The 19,364-nt window shown below is 45.4% G+C and overlaps 4 protein-coding genes across 4 annotated transcripts; all 4 read right to left on the bottom strand.

Moving 5' to 3' along the window:
- Positions 1-254: 254 nt before the first annotated feature.
- Positions 255-1,459, bottom strand: LOC6548060 (serine protease easter). The gene is made up of 3 exons (XM_026981295.1): positions 1,234-1,459; positions 875-1,114; positions 255-819 (listed from the first exon to the last, which is right to left on the bottom strand). Exons 1-3 carry the CDS (start codon positions 1,448-1,450, stop codon positions 275-277), a joined length of 1,002 nt encoding a protein of 333 aa, XP_026837096.1. The 5' UTR covers positions 1,451-1,459; the 3' UTR covers positions 255-274.
- Positions 1,460-15,543: 14,084 nt separating this feature from the next.
- Positions 15,544-16,600, bottom strand: LOC6548062 (melanization protease 1). Its single transcript, XM_001975028.2, has 4 exons — positions 16,387-16,600; positions 16,286-16,331; positions 16,054-16,232; positions 15,544-16,002 (listed from the first exon to the last, which is right to left on the bottom strand). The coding sequence occupies exons 1-4, from the start codon at positions 16,586-16,588 to the stop codon at positions 15,602-15,604; spliced, it is 828 nt and encodes a 275-aa protein (XP_001975064.1). The 5' UTR covers positions 16,589-16,600; the 3' UTR covers positions 15,544-15,601.
- A 215-nt stretch (positions 16,601-16,815) lies between these two features.
- On the bottom strand, positions 16,816-17,876 carry LOC6548063 (chymotrypsin-like protease CTRL-1). Its single transcript, XM_001975029.2, has 4 exons — positions 17,626-17,876; positions 17,525-17,573; positions 17,295-17,470; positions 16,816-17,242 (listed from the first exon to the last, which is right to left on the bottom strand). The coding sequence occupies exons 1-4, from the start codon at positions 17,855-17,857 to the stop codon at positions 16,833-16,835; spliced, it is 867 nt and encodes a 288-aa protein (XP_001975065.2). The 5' UTR covers positions 17,858-17,876; the 3' UTR covers positions 16,816-16,832.
- Positions 17,877-17,922: 46 nt separating this feature from the next.
- On the bottom strand, positions 17,923-19,343 carry LOC6548064 (chymotrypsin-like protease CTRL-1). The gene is made up of 4 exons (XM_026981296.1): positions 18,934-19,343; positions 18,838-18,880; positions 18,604-18,782; positions 17,923-18,531 (listed from the first exon to the last, which is right to left on the bottom strand). Exons 1-4 carry the CDS (start codon positions 19,166-19,168, stop codon positions 18,035-18,037), a joined length of 954 nt encoding a protein of 317 aa, XP_026837097.1. The 5' UTR covers positions 19,169-19,343; the 3' UTR covers positions 17,923-18,034.
- Between the last annotated feature and the right edge of the window lie 21 nt (positions 19,344-19,364).

Raw genomic sequence — 19,364 nt, 5'->3', positions numbered from 1 at the left:
TGCATTATGTAGAATAGCGAACAATCTGATATGAAACCGAAATCAACGCCCACTCCAACGCCCACAAACCGCCCAAAAAAAATCTTTTAAAAAATGTTGTGATATTTTTTTACTTTTTTATATATCTTATAAATTTCTATAGATTTGCCAAAATACTTGCACATAATTTTTGCCAAATAAATAATAAAACCAAATATAAAACTCTCACGCCCACACCTTACAAATTTTTAATTTGTTTTTCATGTTTATATTTTTTCCACAATTTTCATTTCCTCTACTTCATTTCCACTTCTACTTCTACTTCTCGATAATGGTTTTGTTGTAAATATGTCGTAGACATTTTCCCAATTTCATGTGAAATCTTCTGAATTGGAGGAAATTTGTTGCATTTTGAAATTAATAATAACAATTTGTTAATATTATTATCGATATCTTTCATCTTATTTATAATCCATTCCATGTGATGGTGTACATTGGTGTAAACACCTGGCGTATTAATCTGGCACTTTTCGGATCCAAAGCTGGCCAACCCGTACTGGAAAGTCAGGAGCTTATTGTCATAGTGAAATTTGTAGCTCAAGGGGCCTCCAGAATCCCCCTGACAAGTGTTACTGGTATGACTGGCAGCACATATCTGCGATCGATCAGCCTGTTTTTTGAACATACGGTTACAAAATGAAATATCCACGTTATGTAGAGTGGTGTTCCGCAGGATCCGGCTAAATCTAGCATATTCTGTCCCACCCCAGCCGGTAAACGTGAATTTTGAAGCGCTTGGTAGTTGCTCATCGACAAGGAGACAGATCGGCCTCACATAATCTGTAGAAAATACTTAAAGCTTTAGTGCACCACGTAAGATTAGCCCTCCAATTACCTGAGTACTCCACAGCTTTGGACATTTTAAGCAGCGCAATGTCATTCTGGTAAGTGAATTCCTTATAATCATGGTGAACAGCTGTCAAAAGCACACTAATGTTGTAGAACCTTGGTATACAGTGATTATTGACGCAGTGCGGGTTGGGATCTATCGTTTCGTATTCACCCAGGCGCACATAGATTCCGCTATTAGGGATTCCTTTAACGGATATGCAGTGCGCTGCTGTCAGGACGAATTCTTAAATAATCGCATATAAAACACACATCGATGTAATTGAAATCAAGAAGGAACGCTAGGGTCGACTGTAGATCTATATCTTTGATAGAGATGATATTTTGTTTAGGTAAAATACTTACGCGGTGTAATGAGAGAGCCGCCACATATCGCTCTTGACTGAACCAGCACCATCCAAGGATTCTGGCGAATACTTGTTTTTTTTCCTCCAATAACCTTCGCATCGTATTGATCGTCCAATGATGTTCCACATTTCTTATCCAACAACCACGACATTACGTTGTTTCTGCCACAAAATAGGCAAAAGAGTACCGCGATCACCGTACTGACTACTTTCATGATTTTGCGAAGACTACTTGGTGAGCACCCAGGCTATTTCCGATTTATAGAGGCTTGTTCCAGTTCGGATTTGGAGTTAAAAAGTTCAAGCTGAGGGAATTTCACATAAGCGTAAATTAGGTTTCTGCTGAAATTTGAATACTTGCTTTTCCCAAAATTTTACGGCAGCAGTGATGGCTATTTATATTATATTTTTAAATACTTTATATTTGCAATGTTCTAAGTATACAATTTTAGAATGAATAATGATTATACATATTTGTGTTAAAAAAATATTGTTTTAATGAGGAGTTCAATTAAGTTTATTTTATTCTAGCCTAAACCAAATGGTTCGAATCAAACATCGAGCAAAGCGGGCAAATCGGTTAAAATGGTTCAAGCAAACGCAATTCGGTTCGATTCGAACATCGAACGAAGCGGGCAAATCGGTTAAAACGGTTCAACCGAAGCTATATAAGCAACCCGCAACAGCAACCCGTAAATTTGAAGATAGATTTCAAGCCGCGCTGTCCGTGTTTCTGTGTGTCAGTTTCCAATCGAAAACATCAACAATAACATAGAAAACTGCGCTTGCGTATTCGGTGAAATCGCCGGGCATATTACGAAATAGTTTAAATATTATGTTATTTTAATATCATTATCAAGTGCAATTCTGCGGCAATCGCAATTGTTTATATTGTACACAATACAACAGGCGGAGCTTTTCGGCCAACAGTGTTTGTGTGTGTGTGTGTGCTAGTGCGTGTGTGCGATCGCCAAGTTAGTTTCACATTGGCTTCAGCTTTTTTGTAATCGCCTCCGCGCGATCGTTCGCGTTATCTGTGTGCTTTTTGCCGCATTTAAATTGGCACGGTCGTTTCGCGAATATAGGAAAATCAAAACAGAGATCGGTCCCAAAGTTGTAGTGGAAAATTCGTTGCCAATCGCCGGTCAAAGTCTGGCTTTTTGAGATGGGGCAAGGAGGAGCGTCGGCCACGCTTCACTAGGCACCGCCCACAATCCCCCCTCCAAAAGCGACTCGAAGTAAACAAGCAAATCCGCGGAGATTCGCGTGTTTGTACAGTTGGTGAATATAAGCAAATCGACCCCGCATCGGGATTGGGATTATCAGCATGTGGATGAGCATATCGCGAGGATCGTGGGGCAGCAGCTCCCTCTTGTCGTTGGTGCTGATCCTCGCCTGCTTGGCATCCATCGCCACAAGTGCATCGGTCAGCAATGCCGGCTATGTGGATAATGGCAATATGAAAGGTAAGCTCTTTTCCACCACACAGTCGAGCTTCTGTAACTCGAACCGCCAACTGGCAGCCGTCAATTAAATATGCCACCAATATGGTTAGGAATTTTAATGAAACTGAAATGTGGCACAATTTTAAATATTCAGCGGTGCAAATGCAATGCATATCAAATAAAATAGAGCCCAAAGTGATATAGCCTAAATACCATGTAGGCCAGATGGACTGTGTGTTCCTTAGCCAAAGAAAAACTGCGCCGATTTCTACGTATCAGCATGAGACACTCGTATTTGTTTCTGTGATAGCAATGCGGCAGATACCGATGGAAAAAAGCAAGGTGCTGTGCTCTGAGACCAATCTGAGATCATTCATGGGTGCGGGACAAAGGGGGCCCTTTGGACAAAGATTGATAAAAGGGATTGGATTCATTCAGCAGGGGCACAACGAAGAGTAGAAGTTACCCGGGGAGGAAGTGAGTGCTATCTGTATCTTTCGATCCCTTCGCTTATCGTGCATCTGTTCAGACTGAGAGCCAGCCTCGGATTCTGTTCGGCTTCTTTCTCTGGTTATATGGTTATATGGGCATAGGGAAGAACAACAGGTTTCCCGTGAGCAGTGATTTCCCATGAGCAGTGCAAACACACATAGGCACACACAATTATGGACCTTTTCTACCTGTTGGTTACCTGTGTGGGTACTACCAGGTAGAGCCCATTAAGCATCTCGAAATATGAATGAAGTACAGATACAGATACAGATACAGACACATGGGGCAGACACAGATACAGATACAGATGGAAACGCAGATTCGGATTGCCTCGTTAAAAAGGACAACAACTTTTGGCGATGCAGCGGCGTTTATTCAAATTTCCAGCTCGGTTCTATTGCTTGCAAAAACCAGTTTTGGCTCTTTACGTCTTTCTTGCAAAAAAGCGAGTGAAGTGAGTAAAACAAAAAGAAGAAACAACAACAAATACAAGCCCACATGCATGTCTCTCCCCTCTGCGACCGACTTACGGCTGGTTTTGCTGGGTTTTTGTTTGGTTTTTGCCCAGACTTCCTACCACCTGCGCCCCCCTCTCGCTCCCCGCTGCTTTTCGCCAACTCTGTACGCATCTGAACCGTGAGATTTTATTTCATGCAAAAAAGCCAGTGAAAAACACCAGAGCCACCGAGCAGAGGCACAGCCAGAAAAAGTAGAAGTACTCGGTTGCGCATGCGCAACACAGAGCGGGATGGCGAACGCGAAGGGAGGCAGTGAGAAAGGGAGGGGGATAGTCGACCTGTGCAGGTGTTTTGCGCTTGCAACAAGGAAACCAGCTTGTAAATTATAAGTTCGGCTCGCTGCAGTTGCAGCCTGGTTTTCGGTGGTTTATGGCCGAGTCGGTGGCCGTTAATGGCTTACTAAAAGGGTCAGAGGTTGAGGTTCAAGTTTGAAGTCCAGTTTCAACTGGGCGTAATGAGATAGAGCAGATAGTAGTTCATTTATTAGCTAATTAAGCCTAAAGTTGGTGAATATTAAAATGACATTTTTAGGGAATTCATACAGACGTGCGTGATACATTTTAAAGTTATTCTCAACAGTGCTTGTTGTAGTTTGCAAACTGGTTCGCTCCTTTGGCAATCATGTAACGCAAAATGTTGCTGAACTGCCGATGCATTCGTACATGTAATGAGACATTCGGCCTGTAAACTTGAAGATATTATGCCCACGATACTATAATGGGACGTGACCGTGAACGCGGTTTGCTTTAAATTTGATGATTACCTTTTTCGAATAGGTGAAGTGGAGATTATTTTTGTATCAGCAGAAACCACCTTTTGCATGTGTATGATTCACTGCTGCTTATCGGCGGATAAGGCCGTAAAAGCGGAAAATAATTATAAGCAACTCCATACAGCTGGGTCTATAATGAATTGGGATTTTCCAGCTTGCGACAAAATCAGAAGATACTGAGAGCATTTGTATCCTGTTTCGGGACTTCGGTTCCAGCGAAACAGGAACCGGCTAAGTGGCCAGTCGAGGATCGCGACATTTCCCATTGTCAAGCCGAGCAAAGTCGAGTCGAGTGTCTGGCCCTTAAAAAAAACATATTTTCGTCATATTTTTGAGAGACCATAAGAGCCGGCTGGCAGGTAAGGAGAAGGAGCTCGCCCACGTCTCAGGTTCGTACTTTGCTTTCTCCTTGCGGAGCAACGTATCCGATTTCATAAAGGACATGCCACATTTCGTTGAGCTCCGTTCTCGGCGGATGCACAGCCCAGAAAGTTCCCATGTCCTTTTAGCTGGAAAATGGAAAACCACTTGAGCTGTCTGTGATTATGAAGAGCCCACTTGAGAGCCACCAGCATTTCTCGATTCTCGCTTCGCCCACTCAATTGCATTCTATCTCATGAGCATGCTACTGATACTGCATCTCCAAGATACATTTCTGCCCTTTGTTTTTTTGTTTTTTTTTTTTGGGGCACGACGATTCTCCTCCGATTCTCACGTATGTGCATGGCCAGATGGGAAGTTGGTGGGGGCAAAGAGGCGTGTAATCATAAATAATAATCAATTTCCTGTGCCCAAAATGTTTCCCATCGCTCCGCAAGTTTTCCACTTCCATTTCCATTTCCATTTTCCAGCTGGCGAGCGTATGCAACTGCAAGTTTTTCCTTTCTGCCGAGAAAATGAAAATAAAATCTGACAGCGCAATGCGAGGTGAGGGGCCAATCAGCCGATTGTTTAAAACGTATTTATTGTTTGCCGTTTTTCCCCTGCACCCATGCGGCTCTCCTGCGGTCCGTTTGTTTGATTTGTCGAACATTTGTGCACATTTGTTTCCCCCATTTGCATGTGAGCCCTCCCCACCCGAAATGGAGGCTGCCAATGGGGGCGTCCATCGCCTCGATTCTTAGTGAATCCGCCTCGGATTCCGTGCTGCTTCGGCTCGCTGCCTCGTTTTGTGGCCGCCGCTCGGCTGCTGGGGTTAAGTGTTGGCCCAATCAACGGCTGCCCCATTTGTTGCCCATGACGCATGCGTCCTCCACGCGGTGCCCTAAACTCCCCACTGCCAAGGGGTGTAGCGAACTGGTGCAAAGCCCTAGATATATATGATATTACCTATGCTTACATATATACTGTACTCAAAAGATCGTTTGCCGGACTTTCCAGGTCTTCTTGCATCTTCTAAAAATGTGCTGAATTTAACAAGATATTTTAAATGTGATAAACAAAGCAATCAGCAGATTGCTGATTTTTCTTCACCAAATATAATTCAAATGAATTCATAAATCGCATTCAAAAGCCTTGTTGCCATGAAAAATATCTTAATACAGGGTATTCCACGCCTCTCTACCACAATTCCGCTTTCCATTTATTGTTATCACAGGGCATGCGGCAGTGCAGCCTTCGTCTCCCCCAAAATGTATCTTTTCGTGGCAACATCGCTGTTTTGTTTATGACTTGGCCAAAAATACGAAGGAAGCAGATTGCGCCAGCTGTTGCGGGCTTGGATGCGATGGCTTGAGATGCGGATGAGTCGGGAGGAGGGGCACAGATGCGGCGCTGGGGCGATCGCCTTACCCTTTTGCCACATTGTGCGGATCAAGAGATACTGCAATTAGTGAAGGGGGCACTTGCAACATCGGCGAGTGTGGGTGGTGCCGCGGGGCGGGAGGGGGCCTGCGCCATATGTCACTTCGGTAAGCTGAGCCTTCGCATCGGATTACCACTTAGCCATAGCTGCTCCACCGCTCCCCCCGCCCTAGGCTTGCTATATACTCGTATGTACTCGCTTATGTTTTTTCTTGGGCTGTGCTGCTTCCATAAACATAAATCCAAGCCGGACGAGCTGTTGGTTTCTTCTTGGCTTGTTTGTTGTTCTCTGCCTTTATGCTGGCGAAGGTTCTGGGCCGGAAAACGCCAAAGAGCATAATAAGTTCAGATCCAGAATCGGAATCGGACTCTTAATCGGACTCTGTGGCACAGTACGCGGCACGAATGTAAGGTCAACGGCGTTGACAGTGATCTTGCATAATTGCAGGGCCACAGCAAAGGTATGGCCCCACCCCGGCTTAAGGTTACGTTTGCTACGCCCCTCATTTTGTTTTTTGTTGCTGTGTGCTGGCTCGTCTGCCCGAGAGCGAGAGTTAACCCCTTGATGGCCGCGGGGTCAGCAACGGACGCATGTGAATCATTGACAGTTTTTATGAAGCGCCGCATGCATCACTCAACGACATCTCAAGAAGCGCCCGCTGTCGCCTCATGTCTCTCAGTATCCCGCAATGGGTGTGATGAATTCCATGTTGCTATTTGAGCACTGGGAGAAATCGGAACACGGTTTGCGGCCTTAGGAAAGATACGCACTTCAGGCTACTTCAGCTGCACTTCAAATGAAACTGAGTGCACTGAGTTCATAAAACTAGCTACCCCACTTAGGGAACTACCTTTACATATGTGCTCTATTTTTTGATGGCTTACCAGAAGTCATACGAATTATTTCCTGTGCAAGTGTATAGATCTTCGTGCGGAGCCGCACCCCACTTGCAGCTCTCAAAATCATTTCAAATTCAATAGAGGCAACAGCCTGCCAGCCGGGAAATATTAAAGTCAAACGATGACGAAAGTTTTTGTATCGGAGAGTCGAGATCTCTCGGAAAAAGCATTGGAAAAATTGGAATGTTTATGCCGCGCCGAAGTCGAAAGCGTTTGCGTTAATTAAAAACAATTAAAGTGGCAACGTTTGTGGGGTGCCGGGGGTTGGCCAGCATCGGGGTCGCCAGTAATGCTGGAATGGTAACCATGTACATATGCGAGCATGTACATATGCACTATACATCACGCACACCACCGCTCCGCAGATCGAGCCGAATTATAAAGGTTTGAGCGGCAAATGTGGGTCGGGTTGGGGGAAAGTTGGCTGGTGGAAGGGCCACCCCCTTCGCGATCGGCCTGACTTTCCATACAAATTGTATAATATTAATTGCGGTTAATTGGGATTAACAGCTGCGCCAAAATGTTTGCCGCTCTTGATGCACTCGGCTCAGTTCGCATTGGGGATCAGTTTCCCGGAACGGCGAAAGGGGAAGTCAGCAGCTAGGGGAGTGGCCCAAAGGGTCGCCACTTTCCGCTTGCACTTCAAAAAATAGCCTGTGTATTTCAAATAAAATATAGCAATATATAGCTCAAGCTGAAGATTCAATTAGTATGCATTTCTAACTGCCTATTTGAATTGCTCATAAAACAAATATGCCAATTAGTCACAGTATATTTCAGAAACAGCGTGCTGATTATTAAACTTAAACTTCTTATTACCCTAATGCGTAATAATTACTATTTTTGGTAATTGCCAAATTGCATTGGCCTGACACAATAACTATTAAAGCATTTCGGAAGTAAACTAGACTTTTATGACGGGCGTTCGCTAACGGAAACGACGGCAAGCCTGGCTCAAAAATGATATGTTTCCGAACGGGTTTCACAACTCCAGTTCTAGCCACGCTTCATCACTGTATGGAGCCGGTTCCCATTTCCTGGCAACGTGATGACAAGTCTTTCAGAATGTCCCATCCGCGGATGGCCACTTTGCCATTCGCCATGCCATCGTAGATACCCCCAGCTCTCAGATCGCAATGCTCCCCGTTTTGAATCCGCCCAATAAACCGCCCCATCCGGCGCTGGCCATCCGGTGTGGATCGACTGGTTTCTGCTGCCCATTTACCATTTGCCCATTTGGTGGCCTCCGCACAGGCACAGGACTGCCCAGCCATAAGTGTGATGTGGAAAATCAGTAAAGAAAATCGTTATGCTCCGCATCCGAAGCGATTTTCCTGCCTGGAATTTCCGCTCTTGTTGGCGGCGCGCTAATTACGCCGATGAATGAATGGCGATGGTATGGCTATGGGATGGCGACGCACCATTTGGGCCCTCTCAGTACCTGTTTGGGCCAACGCCATCGGATTGGCCGCGTGCACTGCACACACATGTGGCAAGTAATTGTTTTGGCCGCGCCAGAATGTTGCAGCGGAAGTAATTTGAGGCTGATGATGATGCTGCACACTGGCCGCCGTCTTCTGTCGCCAGGGGTTAATAGGGGCACTCAGGGGTTAATGGCTATCCTATGCACTTGCACTCTGGCTTCTTGGCCAGCGGAAAGTGGGGAAACATCGCTAGTGTTCCCCGAAATCATTTGGAACTCGCCGAACCCAAAAAGGGCCACACTGAAAAGAAAGACTATCTACACGCTGATGTAATCAGATTGGGCGAGCCAGTGAAATGTACATCACATTTGTAGTTTTTAATGGGATTTTTTAATTTCATTACTGCCATCTAGTTAAGCTGGTATTTTTTTCAGTGCTGAGATTTTTACATGTCCAAAGCCAAGCCCCTTCTGCATACAAAAAAAAAGAAGCAGTGAAGAAATGCTCGGAGGAAGGGAGACCGATAGTCAATAGCAGAGTGAGACAGAAGAGATCGGGCCAAGCCACTCAAATTTAAAACTGCATTTTCAATTTTCCAAAATGCCCCACCTCTCCACGCCTCTCGTCTTTTTCTGTCTCACAAGCATGTGAGAAACGATGGGATCTGGGGTCATGTCAATGGCCAAGTGGCATTTCAAAAGATATTCAAATGGGTCCGCGGCTCTTGGGAAAGCGATTAGTGTGTCAGATTATGAAGAACACTCCGCCAGCCGGAATATTCATTTTCATATTCATATTCGTTTTCCGAATCGAAAGCCACTCTTTGCCTTTGCATGTCACATTGAACGCAGAAACATGAACCAAATAACAAATAACAAGCGTTGGCAAATGCACAAAGTCCGATTGCGAAGGGAGTGGCTACAGACAACATATGAATTGTACCTCGGATCGGATCGGATCGGCACGGATCGGATCGGTATTGAACGTATATATAGATACATACTTATATAGTAGTTTATGCGCCAGCCAGCCAATGCTTTGCTCAATAAAAACACAATTGACAAATTGTCATGGCGATCACGTAGCAACAACAGCAAGACAACGTGTTCTCCGAAGATTTGGGACCCAGTGCAGCAGATTTACCATTGGGGATTTAACATTGGGATCCCTGTACCAGAAGCATACAATATCATACCACGCCGTATCTCTTCCCTGCTCACCTCTGGCGACCTTTAGATTCTAGTTGTTGACTTGCGCTGATTGCAGCACTAAAATCACCTCGACAACTACATCGTGTACACATGTAGGCAGTTCATCATAACCCAGAAAAAACCCAGCACAGCAGCAGTGTCTTCGGAAAAATACGAAATACGAAATACGAAACACACAATACAAAACATTTCCAATTCGATTCCAGATCTTTTTGTGAGGCTCAGCACGTTTGGAATATTTTTTGAAAAGTCAGCAGTCGCCGTATCAGTACAGAACCCGACGCCATTATGGTTATAATACTCATTTGTATATATGCTCGTAATGGTTGCTGTTTTTCAGTTGAACTATGGGGCATTCATTTTCACATTATGTGGCGAAAAAATAAGGCAACCAAATACCACAAAAAATGAAGAAAAAAAACTGATTAACAAACTGTGTTAAGCACCGCAGATCGGGCCGAATTCGGTGCTGAATTGAATTTTGATGAACACCCGCTGACAGGGAGACCTTTTTTCAGGGCTTGGTCCGACTTCGTCGTATGGGGCTCTTCTGGGTCGAAAAACCCCAGCGAGCCCAGCAAACCCAGCAAACCCAGAAGGCCCAGAAGACCCAGAAAACCGGCTCTGCGATGGATCACAGCTTCGCCGTCTTGGGCTCCGGAAGTAATTAATGCTTTAGTTTATTTCATTTTTTTCACCTCATCCCGGTGCGGCTTTTGTTTGCCACATAAAAAAAAAAAAACAGAATCTATGCCCCAACTGAACGCGTCGATGGCGAGTGGAGTTTGGAGTGCCAGTTGGAAACTTTCACCACTGCTGGCTGTATGCTGGATGTAGTTGGCTTTTTGCACTCTTTGACCGAATTGCCAGCTGGAAATGATGTGAATTTTCCAAGATGCCCAATAAGGCGGGGGCCACTCAAGGCCCCAATATGGCGCTGCTGCAGCGACATAATTGTGATCAATTGCCAAGTGGCATCCTACTGACCAAACCGAGCCAGTTGATCACTCCATTCCTGGCCGCAGCCTGGCTGCCTAACTGCTTGGCTGCTTGGCTGCTTGGCTGCCACTCAGTGTTTACCCTTTGTCTTCGCTTTAATTAAAGCGACCAGGAGCCGGGATCCGAGCATCGCAGTAATGCCTTGTTTGCCAACTTGAGTTGCCATGCCGCAATCGGGCATCTGCATCGCGTCCAGTTGCTCCTCCTCCTCCTCCTCCTCCTCCTCCTCCTCCGCGGCCAACTATTCCTCCTCCGCCAGCTGCCACGGGCTGAGTCTGCGGAGCTAACGATCCGCACATGGTTTGATTGAAATCCCCAGCTCTCTACGCCTAGAACAAAAGTCTATTTCACAGCGCAAAAATTCACGAAATAAGCGCTTTATACCAAATACTTGTTTGAACAAAATGCAGATCGAACTAAAGATCTTCTAATGGTATGAATAAACCCAACATCAAGCTAGCTTCATACTGCAGAAGTTAACTTCACATACTACTTGGAGTACTGAGCTCCGGATGTGCGTGGTTCTAGGCCAGCAATTTCCCTCAGTGCACATGTGCAGAGCAGAAGACTCCGGCAGAAGTCACTGGGCCGTGGCCAAGCCCAGTGGTCACCCAGTTGGAGTCAGAGGCGTCTGGTATCGGTAGTCGGATCGGTCATGGCGCAAGCTCACTTTTTCATTTTTTCATTATTTTCCACAGCTCCCTTGCTTTTCTGTTCATTCTGTTCATTCCGTTCATTAATTGCCAACATTTCATATTTTATTTCAGCTTTAGTGCTCGTGTGTGTCTCTCGCTCGTTTTCCATTTGTTTTTCAATTATTATTTTTTCTGCTGCCGCCGCAGTGTGTGTTTAATATATATTCTTTGGCTTTTTATTTATTTTCATTCGCTGGAATCGAGCAGGCTTGTTGTCGCCAGCGTTGTTCGTTCGGTTGTCGTCCTCGATTCCGCTGTACTTTTTGTTATTACACCACTGAAATTCCGCTGGCACAGCGAAGCTCGGTGTCCGACTTGCTGCCCCAAAACCGTGCAGCTCAGCGATGTGGACCTTTATTGAATTCCCGTGCAGCTGCGATAGCTTTTGACATGACCCATGCTCTACGGACAGATAGCTGCCGGCCAGAGCCACCAGTGCCAACCAGAGCAGCCAGAGGCGTGATAAGCCAGATTACGGACTTTGTTCACCAATGCGGAGCGTGGTAGTTGAGGTGATCCAAGGCGATCCCACCCATCCAGTCGCTCCGCCCGACAAACATTCAATTGCGCAAGCCAACTGATACGGTCACTTACATATGTATGTGTGATGTACATAGCTCCCTCTAGTGGAGCATAGCCATGCATTGGTGACAACAGTGCAAAGTGCAAATAAACATTTGCTAGCCTGCCATTTCATCTGTGCCTCAATATGCCCAGCATCCGCCTACGAACTCGCCATAGATTTACACATTTTTATTGCCCATCAAATCATGATGTGAAGGCACGATTTTGAGAATCTGCAGTTAGCACTTAATTAACATTCGGCCCCTTTGACTCCGCCGGATTCGAATTCGAATTCGGGCTCGTATGATTTATAATGTGAGAAGATGGCCCCTCACTCTGAAGTTTCAACGAAGTTCACTGTGGGTCAACCCTTTGTTTCCCTCGCCGTCAGGTGGGCATTTGCATATGAGAGCGATTGCCGCTGCGAAGCGGATGCCGAAATTGTGGGAATTCGGAAAGCGTTTAGAGCACAATCGAATTGCCGAGATGGAGATACGGTTCTCGAAAGGTTGGGATTATAACTTGGAAACAAGCCAAGCAACTGGATCCCAATAGTATTGGGAAAGAAGTTAGCTCAATGGCGAAGAGGTTTGGCGAAACATAGGGAAAACCTTTAGCTTGTTGCTCTAAACAAATAACATTTAAATGAGTTTTGCTATAACTATCATCTTAAGATCTTTGTACGCGCTTCTCCCACTTTTCCAGGCAGTAATGTTCCCTTTGCTCCAGTTTCTTACGTAGGAATAGTGTTTTTATTGCCTCCACAATTGGATTCCAAGAAATTATGAAATTTCAATTGGCTTACTCACTGCGGTGGCAGCGATCTCGTTTCGCTTTGAAATTCATTTGTCAAACTGTGGCATTGACCTTTGCATCAGTATTTCAGTATTTCTCGTTGTGGTAAACAAGACCAAAACAAATTGGCACAAATCGCAAAAACCGAAGTGCTGCTAACCCACAATTAGCATCTGGAACTGGGTTCTCGACCGCATATGTCAAGATGTGCCACAACTTATTCTTGACATTGCCACCGAGCTGTGCAACTGTGCAACTGTGCAACTTGTGCTTTGGGGCAAATGCAGCGATGATTCTGGCACAAAAAGTGAGTGTGAGTGTGAGTGCGAGTGCGAGTGCGAAAAGGGAGTGGGGATCAGCTCATCTGGCTGCATCTTTTTTCTGGCTTTTTTCAGTGTCGTGAGAACTTTTTCGCGTTTGGGCGCACAGCGTGTGAATTGAAAGTCGGATGGAAAGAGGGGGAGGGTGGGCGGAGTTGGGTTGCGGAAACTCTCTGGGAAGCGAAAGTGTTGCAAGTGCTGGGAAAGCCAGCAATCGGCCAACAAGCAAACTTGTCAGCGTTTTGCAATTGCCGTGGGTATCAATCGAACACTCGCTTCTGCAATCTTCAGTAACTCGGAATGGTGAGCAAGTTGCTTGGCAGAAAAATGTTAGAATCATGAATTATTTTATACGAAAAGTATTTAAGACTTGATGAGCCTCGGCGGCTAAAGACAGAGACCTAAAAACTATCAGCTAATCACTATCATCTATCTTTTCATCATTGCAGGTGAGTTCGCTGCAGATGTCCAATCTGGGTCTCTATGCATTCGTGAGCTGACAATTAAAGGTTTGTAAGGCAATTAGGCAGCTGGGCTCGTGACGAAGCTTAGTTCGAATGCATTGAATGAGCGTCCGAAAAAAAGATAGAAAACAATCGGTACAAAAAAGAATCCCAAACGAGAATAAAATGCCAAACAATTGGAAATTCATTAAGGCCGCTGTGGCAATCGCCGCAGTATCGTAATCAAATGCAGCATTCAACTTTAAGCTGCAACGCCGGTTGAGGCAGCGCAGGCAGCGGAACGCCGTGGCACAATTGTTTTGGCCGGGCCAAAACGCTGCTCTCCGTTGTCGTGGCGACGAATCGGGGGATACCAAAGTTATGCATGAGGTGTTTTATGGCAAGAACGGCTCGCGGTAATTGCACAGGAAAAAATTATTAATTAGGCTTGAACGGCATCGTATTGTCCAGCCTTCTGTCTCAGTGGACTTTCACTCGCTTGAAATCTCTGGAGCAGGAGTTTACTTTACATTTGTTCGATGATTCTATAGATCATAACCTCAGAACATAGAAGTTGGTAGTTCGTTTATCTCAGTGCCCATTTGTGAGTGCAACAGATACCCAGCTGGCAGCCAATTGTTGCACTCGGCGATATTGGACAAAAGGCCAACATCCCACTTTACGTACACCCCCGCTACCCCTTTTAGTTCGTTGGCTCGGTGGTGGCGACACCGACACGCATGCGCATTGCCCGACAAAAGGGAGTTCGAGTTACCCCGCCCTTTGACCCGCGGGACGGCAGAAAACAGCAAGCAAAACAAAGCACAGACCAAAATACCAGGTTGGAAAAACTTAACGCCTGGTTGCCCACCAGGCTGCCGGCGGTTCTTTCCCCCACCAGTCCCTCGATCCAAGTGAGTGCGCTTGCGCCAACGCCAACGCAGCTCCGAAGTTAGGGAGTCACTGCAGAACAGTGTGACCTGTGGACGTGCAGCAGTGGCACACGGGGGTTAATGGTGTTCCGTACTAGTTTATTTGCTGCGACGACCATTGTGCGACCGCCGCATAACTGGCACATCGAACGCCGACAAGCCAGAGCCAGCACAGTGGGCACTGGACTTGCACGGCCAGCACACGCGCACAAGCATTCAATTTCGGCTCGTGATTGTGATTTCACAATGCGGCGCGAATCGACGGCCACAAGGGCTCACCTTTGTACGCCGAACATGAATAATGCTCATGAATCGATCGCTAATCGCAGTTTGCCCTCTGTTTCAAAGGTGTTCCACAACGTGTTAGCCTAGCAGGGGAATCATACAAATACATCATATGTTATATACTTTATATCTCAGCCTATAGCTCTTACTTCTATATACCCAAAATACCCATCAAATTATCAGCTTTTATGCGAATATTTTTTGCTTAGGTATTAAAAACATGGCTTAGCGGGGGAATCATACAAACACATGTTATATGTATACTGGAAGTAAGAAAAAAACTAGTTTACAGATTACATATTTCTTAAATATTATTTTCCCTTTTTATCTTTTAGTTACAGATTTTTTACACCATTTATTTGACACCACTAATGTAAAAATTATCTGTTAAAATTTAAAGTATACTTTTGGGATACATGAACATTTTTCTTTGTAAGAAATAACGAAATTCACCAAAGGCAGTAGTTGGTTCGAGCCTTGGCTAAATCTGTGGTGTGTACGTTATATACACTAGGTGTCGCTACAAATGAATGTGTAAGAAAAGTGTAAAATGTAAGAATTGAGCGCCAACAAACGGAACAAAGAGAAGGCAGCAGAACGATGTTCCTTAAGCAGCCGTCAGAGGTCGCACTACATTTTTTTAAGGGCACAGCTTAAAATGAAATGAAAGTTGTTCGCATGAGTTTAAAATTGACTTATTTAATGTTCGTTCTTTGCTGAAAAATATGTTGATATTTGAGCTTGGGTATAGAGTACATTCCTCAAAAGTTAGTAGTGCTCAACGGCCCACACGATCCAATTGATATATGGCATCACATGTGTGAATACACTGGGGCTGAGGCACTTTGAGTTGCCATAGCTGACAATTCCGACCTGCACGAAGACCACTCGGCCGTTGTGGCGAACCGCGTGGCCCATGGGTCCTCCGGAGTCGCCACTGCACGCCTCTCCGGATTGGTGGCTCACGCAGATCTGAGTCCAGGGGCGGGTCTTCAAGTATGTTTTGCTGCACACACTCCAAGGCTCTCTGGTTACCCGAATGGACTTGACGATGTGGTTCGTATATTGAGCTGCGCTGCGGCCCCAGCCAGTGACGACCAGCCTGTGGAGCCTTCCAATCTGCGCCTGAAGCGTAGTATTTGTAATCAGGCATATCGGCTTGATGTGAACTATGGAAGTAAGATGTTGAACTGCACTCTATACATATGTGTATCTGAAACCTTTATAGCGCACCGACTTGGCCAGTCGGAGAAGGCCAATGTCGTGGATCCTATTGATTTTGGAGTAGCCCCGATGCCTGAAGGACAGCTCTACTTGAAAATCTTCCGAAGGTGGATTGCAATCGGAGCCGTCGCAGTCAACACTAGTTAGGCTGTTGTACTCGCCCAGTCGCACAGTCCTGTGAACAGACTGCGTTTCAGTTGATTTTGAATGGATTCATAGAATACCTACAAGCTGTCCACCTCGCTTATGCAGTGTGCGGCTGTCAGGATGAACCCTTTGGGAAATGTGGCTCGTAAGCTAAGGACTACGTTCGTGTGGTGCATGCTTACGATGGTTTATGAGAGTTCCGCCACATACTAATTCGCCAGAGCGGTGCAAGTAAGCCATCCAAGGACTCTCCGATATGTGCGCCTGATGCTTCTCGTTTTGGAGTGCCTTCGGCGACAGAAATCCGCAGTTGGGCTCCAGAAATTGTGCAGTCGCATGGTGGTGCCACGAACAGAGGCACCCCAACAGCAAAATCCAGCACATGGCGTACGAAGCGAGCTGATCAACTGAATTATGTTAGTGGGCTCTGACTTTATGCCAGAGAAAACGACTTATGCCTTATCATTCCTGCACATACGACTATATACATACATGCCTTTATGTACTAGTGTATGTGCTTTTCATTCCATATTTAAGATGACGGTTTATTAAGAGCATTCGTAAGGTTCAATACATCACTGTGGACCTGCTTACATGTGCAGAAAAGTATATAATCGCTTATTTCAAGTTAATTTCTTTTGGTTGTAGTCTCGATCCAATTCGCAAAGGGAATCACGTTCGTGAAGACAGTGGGTCCACTGCAGTCAATTAGCCCGTAACTGACCACTCCGAAGAGTACCACCCTCTTTTCCGACCCAAAATGCATCCTCGCAGTTAGGGGTCCTCCCGAATCGCCCATGCAAGTGGAGCCCGTGCTGCTGGCCGTGCAAATGTGGGTGCTGCTGTCTAATTGCTTGCCAAAAAACTGGGCGCAGTAGCTGTGGCTGTGGTGCGTCATGGTTATTTGCTGCAGGACAGCACTGCTTGTGTGGGATTCCGTGCGACCCCATCCGGTGGTGTTGAACTTTTTTACATTTTTCAGTATGCCCGACGCCCAGTTGTAGGTTCCCATAAGCAAGCAGATCGATCTAATGTGGTCTGAGTGGGCAGATTGTTCGATTAAATGCGTATGTAGCGTGCGCCAGCTTACCTCCATACTGAACTACCGTCTCCAGCCTGAGCAAAGCTATGTCATTTTTGCGGAAGCTTAAATATTGATGGGGGACATATATTTTGGTCACATTGATCTCCTTGGGCCGGGAAATGCAGCCATAGCTCGTGCAATCGATGGGCTGATTAACGTCGTACTCACCCAAGCGCACTGTTCTAAATCGGAAGATGTAAACAATTAACCAATCAGCTTACTCCGAGGACACTTACAATTGACTTTTGGGTTCGCTATTGCAATGCGCAGCGGTCAGAACGTATCCTGAAAAATCACAAGTTATTCATAATTCATAATTCCTGAAAATCATACATACGTGGCGTGATGAGCGACCCGCCGCACGTCATCATCCCGCCCTTGATGATGATCACCATCCAGGGATTGGAAAACAAGTCTGCGGACTTGCCGTAGATCACCCGATATTGTCCCTGATCAGATCTGGCCATAGCGCACTGAGGGTCCAGTAAATGGGGCTGGCTATGTACCTTTAGGAAAGCCAGGATTATTAAAAGAAGAAGCTGCACAGCTCCAGCTCCCATGATATGCATCTGTAGTAAATCACAAACTGACTGAAAATTCAAATGCCAACGCCATTTATTAATGCATATCGCAGAAAAGCTTATCGTTACTTCCAAGTCATTCGTTGTATGTACATACATATGTACTAGTTCCAGGAATTATATGATTGACTTCTCGGGACCTGATTGTATTGCATTGGAGCACTTCTAAATAAATGTATATTTAAAATTACAAAAATTATTTTTGCCTTGAATTTGGAAGTGGTCAGAGAAAACTGTAGACTTTTGAGCGGATGTGTGTGTGCGGACTATTTGGCTAATCCACGTAGAGTAATGCAAAACATTCGTGAAAACGCTAGCTTCACGACAATCATGAGCCCCATAACTGACTATTCCGAACAAAATAGGGCGTTTCCATTCCGAAAAGGTCATCTCCGCACTCAACGGACCGCCCGAATCTCCGGTGCACGCGGAGGATTGCGAATGGCCAGCACAGATGTGTGGCCAACCTATTTGCCAGTTAAAGTTGAGCAAACAGTATCTGCGGTCGAGATGGTATAAGCTGGCAGACAGGAGTGTTGTGCTCGGGAGACCCGATTCTGTTTTTCCCCAGCCGGTCACATTGAACATGGGGACGTAGTTCAGGAATCGCTGTTGCTTGTTCTTGTTCGAAGTTTGCAGCACACAGATCGGCCTAATGTGAGCTGGGGAAGAGGATTCCGTAAGTGATCTTAACTCATAATAAGCTGTGCATGAGTTATAAGTTGTATGCTTACCATTATAAATTACCGACTCTGCCAGCTGCAGCAGGGCAATGTCAAATTCGTGGTAGCTCGTGTAGGAATCGGGCACATATATCCTCTTCACATCAAATTCTCCACTTAATGGTGAACAGTAGTTGCTTGAACAAGTGCAACTGGACGGGGTCCCATCATATCCACCCAAACGCACTTTCCTTTATAGTGGAAGTGAAAGTAAATGCGAACTGAAAGGTGTTTGTGGCTACTTACATACGATGTAGGCTTTTGCAGTGCGCTGCTGTCAGAACAAATTCTGGAAATCACCTCGGTTACTCCAGATTCACACTGGTTACTTGAAATACCTACGAGAACTTATCAGCGAGCCTCCACAGCGATGATTTCCCTGAGTGAGTATCTGTGCCATCCATGGATGAGACTTTATGTCAGCAGTTTGACCATTAAAAATTCGCTCCTTGATGCCCACTGGTATTTTAACACAGTTCATATCCAGCAATTCCTCGGCCAGCGATCCGTAAGAACACAGCGCGAGAATGAAGCAAACCTGCAGCCAATTCATTTTGAACTCAATGATGTTTAGCATGGTCTGCACATTGTTTTAATACATTTGTCGCCAGAGCAATCCTTATCTGGTTCTTGCATTACTAAATAAGAAAGTAAGCTTACTCATTGTTATATGCGAGGGTATCAACGCGATTCAAAGTATTTATAAAATGATTTGTACATAAAGGGTTTGTTTTATAAATATATCGTAAAATAAGTAAGTAATAACAAAGCGC

This window comes from Drosophila erecta, unplaced genomic scaffold (assembly GCF_003286155.1).
Source record: "Drosophila erecta strain 14021-0224.00,06,07 unplaced genomic scaffold, DereRS2 tig00000092-arrow-pilon, whole genome shotgun sequence".
In the NCBI taxonomy this organism is placed as follows: domain Eukaryota; kingdom Metazoa; phylum Arthropoda; class Insecta; order Diptera; family Drosophilidae; genus Drosophila; species Drosophila erecta.
The sequence above is the reverse complement of the archived record's forward strand: the minus strand, read 5'-3'. Positions and strand labels throughout refer to the sequence as shown.